This window comes from Piliocolobus tephrosceles, chromosome 1 (genome assembly GCF_002776525.5).
Source record: "Piliocolobus tephrosceles isolate RC106 chromosome 1, ASM277652v3, whole genome shotgun sequence".
NCBI lineage: Eukaryota > Metazoa > Chordata > Mammalia > Primates > Cercopithecidae > Piliocolobus > Piliocolobus tephrosceles.
The window spans coordinates 196,881,616-196,895,752 of NC_045434.1; the positions used below are offsets into that span (position 1 = coordinate 196,881,616).

General features: G+C 50.2%; 1 protein-coding gene across 2 annotated transcripts in view; it reads left to right on the forward strand.

Moving 5' to 3' along the window:
* PAQR7 (progestin and adipoQ receptor family member 7) overlaps window positions 1-12,462 on the forward strand; it is a 15,110-nt gene extending 2,648 nt beyond the window's left edge. The window contains exons 1-3 of one of the 2 annotated variants that reach the window (XM_023219874.2): window positions 1,590-1,957; window positions 3,309-3,408; window positions 9,823-12,462. In XM_023219874.2, coding sequence (XP_023075642.1) covers window positions 9,845-10,885 — 1,041 coding nt within the window. In that variant the 5' untranslated portion in view covers window positions 1,590-1,957; window positions 3,309-3,408; window positions 9,823-9,844 and the 3' untranslated portion in view covers window positions 10,886-12,462. Of the gene's footprint in view, window positions 1-1,589; window positions 1,958-3,308; window positions 3,409-9,822 lie in introns of those variants that run through there. The other variant, XM_023219873.2, reaches the window with a different exon arrangement.
* The last annotated feature ends 1,675 nt before the right edge of the window (window positions 12,463-14,137 follow it).

Sequence of the window (14,137 nt, forward strand, 5' to 3'; positions counted from 1 at the left end):
CGCTCTGTCGCCCAGGCTGGAGTGCAGTGCAAGCTCACTGCAAGCTCCGCCTCCCAGGTTCACGCCATTCTCCTGCCTCAGCCTCCCGAGTAGCTGGGACTACAGGCGCCTGCCACCTCGCCCAGCTAGTTTTTTTTGTAGTTTTTAGTAGAGACGGGGTTTCACCGTGTTAGCCAGGATGGTCTCAATCTCCTGACCTTGTGATCCGCCCGTCTCGGCCTCCCAAAGTGCTGGGATTACAGGCTTGAGCCACCGCACCCGGCCAGAATTACTTATTTCATTCTGATCACATTTTCCGGTACAAATACATGGAGGCCCCAAGTGCTAAAGTTACAAAAAAAACCAGTTTCTGTTCAGTTTTGGAAGACATGTAGGGACTTTTTCTTTAAACACTTTGGACCAAGTTGGGGAGTTAGCTTGCATTGAGGGAGGTGACCCAGTTGCTAAGAGACTGGGAGGCCAGCCAGGGATGAAAACTTTCTGTATAATCTGTGGTCACCAGTGGGTGCCTGGGAGTTGCCCGTCTCGGCCTCCCAAAGTGCTGGGATTACAGGCTTGAGCCACCGCCCCCGGCTACAATTCTTAATTTTTTTCAGGCCAGCTACAATTCAGAATTGTTTTTTCAGGCCAGCTGTGGGAGCTCACACTTGTAATGCCAGTGCTTTGGGAGGCTGAGGTGACAGTATGGCTTAAGCCACGAGTTCAAGGTTCAAAAAATAGGCATGCTGGACAAAGGGCAAGAGCACTGGTTTTGGAGTCAGATAGATGTGCTGTGCCCTCCCGCCTCCAGGGCTGGGCCTCCAGGTTGGCTGTGGATCCAGAGAGTTGTGAGGGAGAGGTAAAATGTGTGTGAAAGTTCTTGGTAAACAGCCAGTCACTATATATTATGAATGGTAGCACCTAATCTCATTAATGATATTTCAGGTGCCATATTGGGTCATCCTCACTAAAGACCCTTCAAGAGGATTTTCCTCTGACAGCCCCAGTGTTAACATTGGTCTGGCCTTATTATTTGTATCTAATGGGGTTAGACTTTGCCTTCCATGCTGAGAAAAAGTTATCTTTAAGAGAATGTGCTGGAACAATCAGGGCCCAGAGAGGCAACAATGAATATTTTGCATGCCAAGGAGGCTAAAGAGGAAGTGGAATTGTAACCAAATAATGCTTATAATAGGTGTTATTTAGCTGAGCTATAAGCTCCAGGAGGGCAGGGTATTAATATATTGAGGTGTTGGCTGGGCACTGTTGCTCACGCCTACAATCCCAACACTTTGGGAGACTGAGGTGGGAGGATGACTTGAGACCAAGAGTTCAAGACCAGCTTGGGCAATGTAGCAAGACCTTGTCTCTGCACATAATTTTAAAAAAATAGGCATGGTAGCATGCACCTGTGATCCCAACTACTCAAGAGGCTGAAGAAGGTTCACCAGAGCTTGGGAGGTCGAGGCTGCAGTGAGCTGTGTTCACACCACTACGCTCCAGCCTGGGCGACAGAGCTCTGTCTCAAAAAAAAAAAAAAAAAAAATCCTGCGGTGTTACCATTGGTATGAATTCCCTGGGCTGTTAGTTCTATGAGGGCAGTGGTTTAAGTGGCTCTGTCACTGAGGAAGCTCCAGTGCCTGGCACAGAGGAGGCCTAAAGTAAATATTCTTGGACTGTCCCAGGGCCTAAGGGCCCTTGGAAGTCACTGGTGAATTTACTCTTTCCTTTGACATTTGGAAAAACAGGGCCACAAGGGGAAGGGACTTGTCCAAGGTCACACAGGGATTGAGTGGCTGAGTCAAGATGAGAATCCCACAGAAACAGCAGGGCCAGCACTGTGCCAGAGCCAACATCTGGCAGCCATGGCTTTGTTTTGCTTCCACAGGAGCCCAAGAGGCAGCTATTTTAATTCTCTGATTCCAAAGAGGAAACAAGCTCAGAGAGGTTGAGGGACTCCTGCAGAATCACACAGCAGGTGAATTCCAGACCCGAAATTTCATCCTCACATAAAAATGAGGCTTCTGGCTTCTCTTGAAACAGCCTGCTGGAGATTAGTGGAGGATGTCCACCCCTGGGGCAGCAGCCTTCTCCAGTTCTCCAGGCTCACCACCTGGCTGGCTTCCCTCCAGGCTGGATCTTCCTAGGCCCCATGGGCATTTGTGTGGGTGAGCCCGTCGGGGCAGGGAGCCTGTCTGCTTCATTTTCTGTGTGCCCCAACACATAGAATGCCTGGTAGCATTGAGGCTGGCATATAGTAAGCACTGAGTGAAATCTGTGAGGTGGGTGTAACCCAGGGCTCTCCCTCTCCATAAGCCCATTTTCCAGCACATCCCTGCAGCCTGGTCTGTTTTGCCCCAGGGGTGTTATGGGAACCTTTGACAGTGTGTATCCTTGGAGAGCAGGCTGGGGCTGGCAAGCCTTGGTTAAGGAGGGAGGTGAGCAGGGCTGACCCTGAGTTGAGGAATATGAATTGGGAGGGGTGAGGAAGTGGAGGGGAGGGGAAGGGAGGAAGGAAGGAGTGGCTCAGGCTGACAGAGGCATTCCCACTGGAGCCCTGGAGATCGCACTTCTGAGGTTTAGCCAACCCAGCAGCCTCCCAAACCTTCTGTAAGACATGTCCAGGCCAGACCGCATGCCATTTGGATCACCTGCTAATTCGGTTCACCTTCTTGTGCCTTCCTGCTCTCCAGGGCTGAGCTGCTGGAGTTGAGGCCCCTTCCCCTGGGGCTGTCACTTCTTAGTTAAGTCTCTTGGGCCTGTGGGTAAGCACCAATTTTCAGGGCTCTGTGAATTCAGAACAGTTACTCTGAATGGTCTTTGCTAAGAGCAGTTTAATGATTAAGTAAGGTCAGTGTCCTTGGAAGTCCAAACTCTAGCCAAATTTCCCTAGTCTATACCCCCAGGGTATAGACAGGTAAATGTTTAAGAACACAGTGAAATTCCTGAGGTCCCCAAATCCAATGGAACTAGCTGTTGAGGGCTAAAAGAAGACAGTTTTTTAGAAAACTCCAAGCAAATCTCAGGCTGGGGATATTTCAAAGACTACTACTATTATTAATAATAATTGCAATAATTTGTTGAGTCCCTAAATGAAGCCAAAACTTTGTTCTGTTAAATTTAATATTTGCAGCAACCTGAGGTAGATAATGTTGTCATTCCCATGAGAGAGCTAAGAATCAGAGAAGGTGAGTCACTTGTCTAAGGTCACACAACTAGCATGTTATGGAATCAGGAGTCAAACCTGATTTGTCTGAATCTGAAGTCCATCTCTGTGCGCTTTTATAGTGTCTTCTTTTTCCTTTATTCCTAACCTCCTTCCATTCTAGTTCCCACTGAGTAGTGGACAGGAGCCACCGAAGTTTGCCTGATACAATCAACCAGGCCCTAGTCACCTGGCTTTGCCTCTGCCTTGCTGTGTGATCTCAGGTAAGTCAAACTTTTCAGCTGGCCCTCGGTTTCCCCATAAGTCTCATGCAGAGGTGAATGGTGAGCTGCTTGCTGCAGCAGAGGCCTGGCTAGGAAGGCACACAGTGTAGCATAGATTTCCCCACTATGGGAGTGGTGAAGCGGAGGAGGAGAGGTGTGGGAGGTTGTCTTTAGCCCCACCCTCTGGTGACATCACACAAGATACCCCCAGTCCCTGGAAGCCCCGCCCCTAGTGCACCTCATCTGTGGAAGTGCTCAGCATCTGGTGAATTTGCCCAGTCCCACAGTGGAAGTCACCAGCTCCCAGGCTTGAGAGAAACCCCCAGGTACCCAGCGCAATTTGCCAGACTTGGAGGGGCCTATGGAGGTGAGTTGGGCTGAGCTGCCTGAATAGACAGGGCCTAGCAGCCTGGTGGGCACATGACTCAGAGGCTGACCACTCAGAGGATGCCCTGATGGTGCCCTCTGGATACCCATCCTCATCCTGCTGGCTCAGGCTTGACCCCTGCCCCTGCTTTTTCCTTTCCCCTAGATCAGAGTCCCTTTCCATGGAGTCAGGAGGTGGAAACTAATTCTGAAAACAGAACTATTTAGATAGAGTGAGGCCTCTCGCTGAGGTCTAAAGAAAACGGGGTGGCGGGGCCTCTGTCATCCTACCATGTTGCTTCCAGGTTTTGTCCATAGGGCCCATTATGTCTGGTGGAGAGAGGTGTAAGGGAGCGCTGTCACTAAGCTAAGGAGGTGGCTGTGAGCAGGGCCTCCGTGGAGAATATCTGGAGCAAGCGGGTAGCTAGCAACTTAGAGAGACTGAATTGCTAGAAGCCTAAGAAATTAATTTATAAGAAAGGGCCTGGTTGCCTGCTTTAGGCCAGGATTTTGCAAAATTATTCTGTAGGATGCAGACAAGGAAGGGTGCCTGGAGCAGGGCAACAGCCGTGTCTGCAAGCATCTACAAACCAGTCATGGCTCTCCCTCCTCCCTCCCCCATCCTCCTACCTTGGGTAAGGAGCTTTTTTTTGGCTTTTTTTTTTTTTTTTTTTTTGAGAGATCCTCACTCTGTCGCCCAGGCTGGAGTGCAGTGGCATGATCTCGGCTCACTGCAATCTCAGCTCCCCAGGCTCAAGTGATTCTCCTGCCTCAGCCTCCTGAGTAGCTGGAATTACAAGCATGCACCACCATGCCCGGCTAATTTTTGTATTTTTGGTACACATGGGGTTTCACCATGTTGGCCAGGCTGGTCTCAAACTCCTGACCCCAGGTGATCCGCCCACCTCAGCCTCCCATTGTTCTGGGATTATAGGTGTGAGCCACTGTGCCCAGCTGGGAGCTTTTAACTTCTCTGAATTTCATTATTCACAACAACAAAATGGGCAGAATAGTACCTACCTCACAGGCAAGTTATGAGAGTTAATTGCAACAGGACTGTAAAGAGTGCGCATATAGTAAACACTTTCTACATTGCAACTGGCTTTTTTTTTTTCTTGAGGTGGAGTCTCACTTTGTTGCCCAGGCTTGAGTACAGTGGTGCAATCTTGGCTCACTGCAACCTCTGCCTCCCAGGTTCAAGCCATTCTCCTGCCTCAGCTTCCCAAGTAGCTGGGACTACAGGCGGCCGCCACCACGCCCAGCAAATTTTTGTATTTTTAGTAGAGACGGGGTTTCACCATGTTGGCCAGAATGGTCTCAATCTCTTGACCTCGTGATCCGCCTGCCTTGGCCTCCCAAAGTACTGGGGTTACAGACATAAACCACCACGCCCAGCCTCAGCTGGCTTTATAATTATTACTAGGGAAGGAATCCATGGTCACATAAGCTTGGCAAATGTTGATTCAACAAAGCTAAGCTGACTTCTTCTTCACTGCAGGACTTCTTGGAGCTTTTTTTTTTTTTTTTTTTTTTTTTGAGACAAGAGTTGCTGGAGTGCAGTGGCACAATCTTGGCTCCCAGCAACCTCCGCCTCTGAGGCTCAAGGGATCTTCCTGCCTCAGCTTCCCAAGTATCTGGGACTACAGGTGCACACCACCACACCTGACTAATTTTTGTATTTTTTCATAGAGACGGGGTTTTACCATGTTGCCCAAGCTGGTTTCGATCTCCTGATTGCGAATGATCTGCCTGCCTTGGCCTCCCAAAGTGCTGGGATTACAGGCATGAGCCATCGTGTCCAGCCCTTCTAAGAGTCTTTAATGTGCTGTTATATCTGGGGAAGTTCCAAGAGTGGGATATGGAGCACAGGACTGGACTTATCAGATCACAAGCACCCAGGAGCTAGGTGTCCACAAGGCACAACCATCGCCATCATTCACTGGTCTTTGATGCAATAGTGGAATAGAAACCTTGCTGGGTGGGAGGACTCTGGGGAAGGCCTTCCAGTTCTGGGTTCTGCTTTCCTAATTGTAAAACAAGAGAGCTGCACAAGATGCTTTCATAGGTATTTTCTGGCCCTCCAAGGTTCTCAGTTGGGAAGACAAAGTTGTGGACAAGAGTAGGGGCCAGATTGTTGAGGTTGAAGCCATCTCTTGGGGAGATGGAGAAATCCAGTACTGGCTCCCCAACCAGTAAGGCTGGCCAATGGGGGTCTTGTGCTCTGGATGGAAGTGGCCCCATTAATTAGTGCAGCAGTAATGTCTGCTTCCCAAATCTGCCCTGTGCCAGGCTTGCTGGGGAATAGAAGAGTCCTGCACATGCCTGTTGTCCTAAGTAGCAGCCCTTGTGCAGCAGTGTAACAACTCCTGCTTCCCCACTGGACTAGGAAAGGCTGGGGAGCAGGGCTGATGCCAGAATCCTAATGCAGGAGAAGCTTAGGAATGCAAATCAGGCTCCGGAGATGTGGGCTTGGGGGGTTGGGGTCGTCTTGATGCTGCCCTTGCATATAGCAAGCACCCTGCATTTACTTGGACTGCGTGTGACTTATTTGATTGGTTTTGGAGGTGATCACAGTGCCTCTGGGGGCAGAGAACATGAATGCTTTATCCTGCCTGAATCTCTTTTCCTTGTGTGGTGACTGGTGCAAAGGTAGTCACAATAAATATCTGATGAACCTGAACACTGAGTCCAATAAGTAAGCTTGGAGGGAATTTATTTGGCGGGCAGGGAGGGATTGCCTGGCAGATTTTTCAATAAATGTTTGAGTTAATGAGTGACACAGTGAATGATGGTAAGTCTGAAGTTTGTTATTGAAGCCAGGTAAAACAGTATATAATTAGGAAATGATGAATAGCCCTTGCCACCTTGTGTTGCAAAGGGCAGTTTAGGGTAGTGGTTAAGAGCACAGTGGCTCACACTTGTAATCCCAGCATTTTGGGAGGCCGAGTGGGAGGATCGCTTGAGGCCAGGAGTTCGAGACCAGCCTGGGCAACAAAGTGAGACCCTGACTCCACAATAAAGTAAAAATAAATTTAAAAAATCAGCTGGGCATGGGAACATGTGCCTGTGGCCCCAGCCACTTGGGAGGCTGATAGAAGGATTGCTTGAGTCCATGAGGTCGAGGCTGCAGTGAGCTGTGATTATACCACTGTGCTCCAACCTGGGGGACAGAGCAAGACGCAATCTAAAAATAAAACAAGGCCGGGTGCTGTGGCTCACACCTGTAATCCCAGCACTTTGGGAGGCCAAGGCGGGCGGATCACCTGAGGTCAGGAGTTTGAGACCAGCCTGGCTAATGTGGTGAAACCCCATCTCTACTAAAAACACAAAAATTAGCTGGGCATGGTGGCGGGCACCTATAATCCTAGTCGGGAGGCTGAGGCAGGAGAATTGCTTGAACCCAGGAGGTAGAGGCTGCAGTGAGCCGAGATTGAGCTATTGCACTCCAGCCTGGGTGACAGAGCAAGACTGTCTCAAACAAACAAAAACAAACAAACAAAAAAACAGACTTGAGTTCAGAGCATGCCTGTGCCATCTGCTACTTCCTGGCTAGGTGGGTGGGCAAGGCACTTAACTTCTCTGTACCTCAGTTTCCTTACCTGGAAAATGGGAATAATGATACTGTCTGCCTCTCAGCGTTGCAGGGAAGCTTCTAGCAGGTGCTGTGTGAGCATTTGCTGTGATTTGTTTTTGTTTCTATATCTTTTGCCAGATCATGACATTCATAAGGGCAGGGATCAAATCTTCCATTCTGTTCCTTGTCCCATCCGGCACAGGGTCTGAGGCAAAGAAGGGCTCAGTAAGTGTTTGCTAAATGAATGAATCAAGGTTAAACTGTGTAACCCATTATAGGTGAGAGGAAAGTGGGGTTGGGGGAGCAGTAAGTAGGCCCCAGAGGTGGCAGCTTGAACTGGCCTTAAAGGATTTCAGTGCAGGGAAAGGAAGGTGGCACAGGGTGTGACATTGGGGTTAGGTGGGGAATAAGGGTAGTAGGAGCAGGTCATGTGGGCCTTGAATGCCAGGGTAAGAGGTTATATGGATTTATTTGGAACTAGCAACCATGGGCAGTTGGGGGAGGGTCTGGAGAAGGGATTTTGAGAGTGGGGGTGTGGTTCATCAGTTGTTAACTGGGTACTTTCATGAAAAAAGTGGTCTTTTGAGTTGGGCCTGGAAGGATATGAGGTATTATCAGAATGGTGTCATGTTGTTCTTTTTTTTTTTTTGAGATGGAGTTTCCCTCTTGTTGCCCAGGCTGGAGTGCCATGGTGCAATCTCAGCTCACTGCAACCTCCGCCTCCCGGCTTCAAGTAATTCTCCTGCCTCAGCCTCCCAAGTAGCTGGGCTTACAGGCATGTGCCACCACACCCAGCTAGTTTTGTATTTTTAGTAAAGACAGGATTTCTCCATGTTGGTTAGGCTGGTCTCGATCTCCCAACCTCAGATGATCCTCCTGCTTCAGCCTCCCGAAGTGCTGGGATTACAGATGTGAGCCACCGCGCCCGGCCATGTTGTTCTTTCATTCAGCAACACTGAGTGCCAACTACTTGCTAAGCACCAGGGATTCACAAAATAATGAGACAAACTGCCTCCCCTTGATGAGCTCACATGAACAATCATGAGAAGTGTGATAATGGTCAAAGGATGGTCTGATGATAAGCACTCAAGTGGAGGGGTCATCGAAGGAGGTTCAGGAGGCCAGGGAAAGCAACCTAGAAGAAATGTGTTTTTTTAAGAGACAGGATCTCGCTTGAGAGCAAGCTTGATCAAGCTTGAGTGTAGTAGTGTGATCATAGCTCACTGTACATCGAATTCCTGGGCTCAAGGGATCTTCCTGCCCCAGCCTCCCCAGTAGCTGGGACTACAGGCACATGCCACCACACCTGGCTAACTTTTTTGTAGGGATAGGATCTCACTATATTGCCCAGGCTGGTCTTGAACTCCTGGCCTCAGAAATCCTCCTGATTTGGCCTCTCGAAGCGCTTGGATTACAGGAGTGAGGCCTCATGCCTAGCCAAGAAATAGGTTTTTGAGGAATGAATAGGGGTTTGCCTAGTAGGCGAGATGAGGAAAATGTTTCAGGCAGAGGGAGCGACTTGTGTAAAGCTACAGACATGTGAAAGCGCAGTCCAGGGGTTGGTGGCGCTGTGACTGGATTTGAAGTGCACCGTGGTTACACAACAAGACTGGAGAAGGTAGCAGGGACCAGGTCATGCAGGGTAGTGGAGGGTCAGTAGGGGACCCTGGCCACTCTCGAAGAGCCAGATAGGTAGAGGCAGTGGGTCTGTTAGCAAGGTCATTACTGCCACCAGATGAACACTAATGGTGGCGTGAACACAGGGGCTGAGAGAGCCTGACCCCTGTCATGTGTTTCACGTGGCCAGATCTATTCTTTAGGAGAGAAAACAGCTGGTGCTGCTGTGTAGAGCCTGGAACGGAAAGGAAATTAACGAGGCAGGGAGCCTTATTAATTAATACATTCCTCAGACATTTATTGAGCACCTACTATGTGTCAGGCACTGTTCTAGATACCTGGGATATATCAGGGATCCTTGCTCTCATGAGGTCAGATATGAGGAATTCCATAGGACGAGTCTTCTATTCTTTTTTTTCTTTTTTCTTTTTTTTTGAGACGGAGTCTTGCTCTGTCGCCCGGGCTGGAGTGCAGTGGCGGGATCTCAGCTCACTGCAAGCTCCGCCTCCCGGATTTTCGCCATTCTCCTGCCTCAGCCTCCGGAGTAGCTGGGACTACAGGCGCCCGCCACCTCGCCCGGCTAGTTTTTTGTATTTTTTAGTAGAGACGGGGTTTCACAGTGTTAGCCAGGATGGTCTCGATCTCCTGACCTCGTGATCCGCCCGTCTCGGCCTCCCAAAGTGCTGGGATTACAGGCTTGAGCGACCGCGCCCGGCCGAGTCTTCTATTCTTAAACCCAGTGTAAGGATAAGACCACTGGGGAGGAGGGAGTAGGATTTGGGCATCAGAGCCCCCCAGCTGCTGCTCATGGGGGTGAGGACACCAGGCCCCTGACTTGGCTCTGGTCTCTCTCCCAGCTCCCTGCCAAGGCCCACAGCCATGGCCATGGCCCAGAAGCTCAGCCACCTCCTGCCCAGTCTGCGGCAGGTCATCCAGGAGCCTCAGCTATCTCTGCAGCCAGAGCCTGTCTTCACCGTGGACCGAGCTGAGGTGCCACCACTCTTCTGGAAGCCTTATATCTATGCGGGCTACCGGCCGCTGCATCAGACCTGGTGCTTCTACTTCCGCACACTGTTCCAGCAGCACAACGAGGCCGTGAATGTCTGGACCCACCTGCTGGCGGCCCTGGTGCTGCTGCTGCGGCTGGCCCTCTTTGTGGAGACTGTGGACTTCTGGGGAGACCCACACGCCCTGCCCCTCTTCATCATTGTCCTTGCCTCTTTCACCTATCTCTCCTTCAGTGCCTTGGCTCATCTCCTGCAGGCGAAGTCCGAGTTCTGGCATTACAGCTTCTTCTTCCTGGACTACGTGGGGGTGGCCGTGTACCAGTTTGGCAGTGCCTTGGCACACTTCTACTATGCTATCGAACCCTCCTGGCATGCCCAGGTGCAGGCCATTTTTCTGCCCATGGCTGCCTTTCTCGCCTGGCTTTCCTGCACTGGCTCCTGCTACAACAAGTACATCCAGAAACCAGGCCTGCTGGGCCGCACATGCCAGGAAGTGCCCTCCGCCCTGGCCTACGCACTGGACATCAGTCCTGTGGTGCATCGTATCTTCGTGTCCTCCGACCCCGCCATGGATGATCCAGCTCTTCTCTACCACAAGTGCCAGGTGGTCTTCTTTCTGCTGGCTGCTGCCTTCTTCTCTACCTTCATGCCTGAGCGCTGGTTCCCTGGCAGCTGCCATGTCTTTGGGCAGGGCCACCAACTTTTCCACATCTTCTTGGTGCTGTGTACGCTGGCTCAGCTGGAGGCTGTGGCACTGGACTATGAGGCCCGACGGCCCATCTATGAGCCTCTGCACACGCACTGGCCTCACAACTTTTCTGGTCTCTTCCTGCTCACGGTGGGCAGCAGCGTCCTCACCGCGTTCCTCCTGAGCCAGCTGGTACAGCGCAAACTTGATCAGAAGACCAAGTGAAGGGGGGTGGCATCTAGTAGGGAGGGAGGTATTGTGGGGGGGCAGGGGTCTAGGCTTGGCTCCAGGTGGGAACAAGTCCTGGTAAAGTTGTGTGTGTCTGGCCCACAGTGACTCTGTGCACGACTCAACTGAAGGGCGTCACTGGCCAATTCTTGGATTTAGGGATTGGCTGGGAGTTGCTGGGGTCCACTTCGGGGCCTGCCCCAGCTCCTTGTCCATGGAGAGGGAAAGAGTTAAAGGTGTGAGCCACTCCAGCTTGCCCCTCCACTGCCACTCACTGGGGTGAGGCTGGGGATCAGCTTGATGAGGACTGGGGCTTCTAGATTGTCTAGGCAGGAGGTGAAACTTAGGCTAGAGTCAGATTTGAGCTGAGCCAGGGTAGACCTTGGCAACCCACTTCTACTCAGATTTCATTGCTGGATGCGGAAGGGGCAGGCCCAAAATATATGCAGGATCTTACTGTCCCTTGAAGCCCAGCCACAAGTGTTGGTGCTGCAGAGAGACCCCAAAGGTAGTAGATTGTGCCAGATAGAAATGGGTCCCATCTAGTGCTTTATACCCCTTCAGTCACCATCCCAGACAGTGAGCCCCAAATCTTCTAGCTCTGGCTTCTGTGTCCCACACAGCCTGTTTCCAGCGTCTTTCCTGGTTCCCTTGTTAAGGATTCATTTATCCATTCAGTGTTGAATGGATAAATGGCCTGGGCCTCTGCTCAGAGGCAGGTCACCGCTGGGCCCTGTGGATCAATGCAAGATGACAAAGACTTTTTTTTTTTTGAGAAGGAGTTTCGCTAGTCTGGAGTGCAGTGGCTCAATATCGGCTCACTGCAACCTCTGCCTCCCGGGTTCAAGTGATTTTCCTGCCTCAGCCTCCCGAGTAGCTGGAATTACAGGCATGTGCCACCATGCCTGGCTAATTTTCTGTATTTTTAGTAGAGATGGGGTTTCTCCATGTTGGTCAGGCTGGTCTCGAACTCCTGACAACAGGTGATCCGCCCGCCTTGGCCTCCCAAAGTGCTGGGATTACAGGCATGAGCCATCGTGCCTGGCTGACAAAGGCTTTGATATCAGAATGAACTGTCAAGAGAAGTGCTGAGGAGGGATTAACCTGTGCTGCCTGGGACCCTCAGGGTCTTGGGTTGGGGAGTGTGAATAGGAGTTTGCAGATGGAGAATAGGAAGGGCATTCCAGGCAGAGGGAAACTTGTGCAGAGACCCAGAGGTGCGGAAGGAAAACTGGGGCTGGGGCTGGGGTGGTCTGGATTATGGCCTGGATGCAATAAAGTGACTGTGACAGTAGCCGCCTCTTTGTTTTTTGTCTCCTGTTCAGGGAGGGGCCCCTGCTCACATTACTGGAGGAGGTTTTCAGAGGAAGCTGGGGCTCCTGGGAGTGGACATAGGGTGGAGGGAGCAGTTCTTGTTTTATCTTTGCTGGGGGATGGGGTTGGGGCCTTATATACCATATCTATATATACAAAATTTGTTTGGTAAGGGAGTAGGGGGCAGTTTTATTACTAAAGTTTTAGAAGTAGTTAAAATAATGTGTTTAAAATATATATAATCCCACTTTATAATCTGACAAAGACTTTTGTTGGTTCTTCAATTAAGGAGGGTTTTTTTTTTGTTTTTACTGGAGGGGGCAGAGGCATGCACACTCCACCATGCATATTGAGCCCCCTCGCATGCGCACCAAAGGAGTATGTTAACTTTTATAATACTGCTTTTTCCATAGTACACAGCAATATATATACAATGAAGGAAAATTGGGAAGATAACCCAAATTAATTAGAAATTTCACTTCACTGCTAAAATATCGTGGGGGACCTTACGAAATACACACACACGTAAAATATGTGTATATAAATATTTTGATATAGGCCAGGTGCAGTGGCTCACACCTGTAATCCCAGCACTTTGGGAGGCTGAGGCAGGTGGATCAGCTGAGGGCAGGAGTTTGAGACCAGTCTGGCCAATATGGCGAAAATCCATCTCTACTAAAAACACAAAAATTAGCCAGGCATGGTGGCGCACACCTATAGTCCCAGCTATTTGGAAGGCTGAGGTGGGAGGATCACGTGACCCCAGGAAGTTGAGGTTGCAGTGAGCCGAGATCGTGCCTGGGTGACAAAGCGAGATGGCTCTGTCCACAGTGAAGACAGGCTCTGGCTGCAGAGATGGGTGAGGCTCCTGGCTGACCTGCTGCAGACTGGGCAAGAGGTGGCTGAGCTTCTGATCCTCCCCCCGCCAAAAAAAAATTAAAAAATTTTTGACCAGGCATGGTAGCTCAGGCCTGTAATCCCAGAACTTTGGGAGGCCAAGGCGGGCGGATCACGAGGTCAGGAATTCGAGACCAGCCTGGCCAATATGGTGAAACCCCATCTCTACTAAAAATAGAAAAATTAGCTGGGTGTGGTGGCGTGTGCCTGTACTTCCAGTTACTAGGGAAGCTGAGGCGGAAGAATCGCTTGAACCCAGGAGGCGGGGCTGCAGTGAGCTGAGATCGTGCCACTGCACTCCAGCCTGGGTGACAGTGAGACTCCGTCTCAAAAAAATTTGTTTTTTATATATATACAATATGTAAAAATTACATATAATATACATATATTCCATCTATGTAGATTGTGGTTAGGGACGGAAGGATGGGTGGGGTGCCAGCATTTTTACATTTCCAAGGGGTTTTCTGAATTCACAAAGTACTTTCACAAACCTCATTTGATCCTCTTTTAAAATCCAAGGCACAGTAAACAGTGAAAGCAGGACTGAAAGCTAGTTTTGGACCCCAAATTTTAACCTCTTCAAAATCCTCTTCCATGTGGCTTCGTAGTTACACTTACATTAAAAAAAAAAAAAAATTACCAAAGTTATTCGCACACTCGAGTGTCTGGTAACCACTTAGGGCGAGGACCCCTGGTCTAGAGTCTACGGGCCTGATCTCATATCAGCCGCTTCCTTCTTGGGGTGATCGCGAAGATTCAGCGACGACACGAACAAATTCCTAAGCCCGGGGTAGTTATTATATTTACTGTAAGAAATTTTCAATGCAGCAAAAAGAAAATTTACGTTTCTGAGGCTGTGGAGAACCGTTCACACAGCAGTTTCCGAAATCCGCTCTTGAATGAACAGATCAGAAAGAAAACGCACTCCTCGGCGCAGGGAAAGGCGCCGCAACCACTCAAGGACGCGCGGCGAAGGTGAGTGAGTGGGCGGGGCACAGCGAAGGGAGCGTGCCTTGCCGGGGGCGGGGGCCTTGCCGG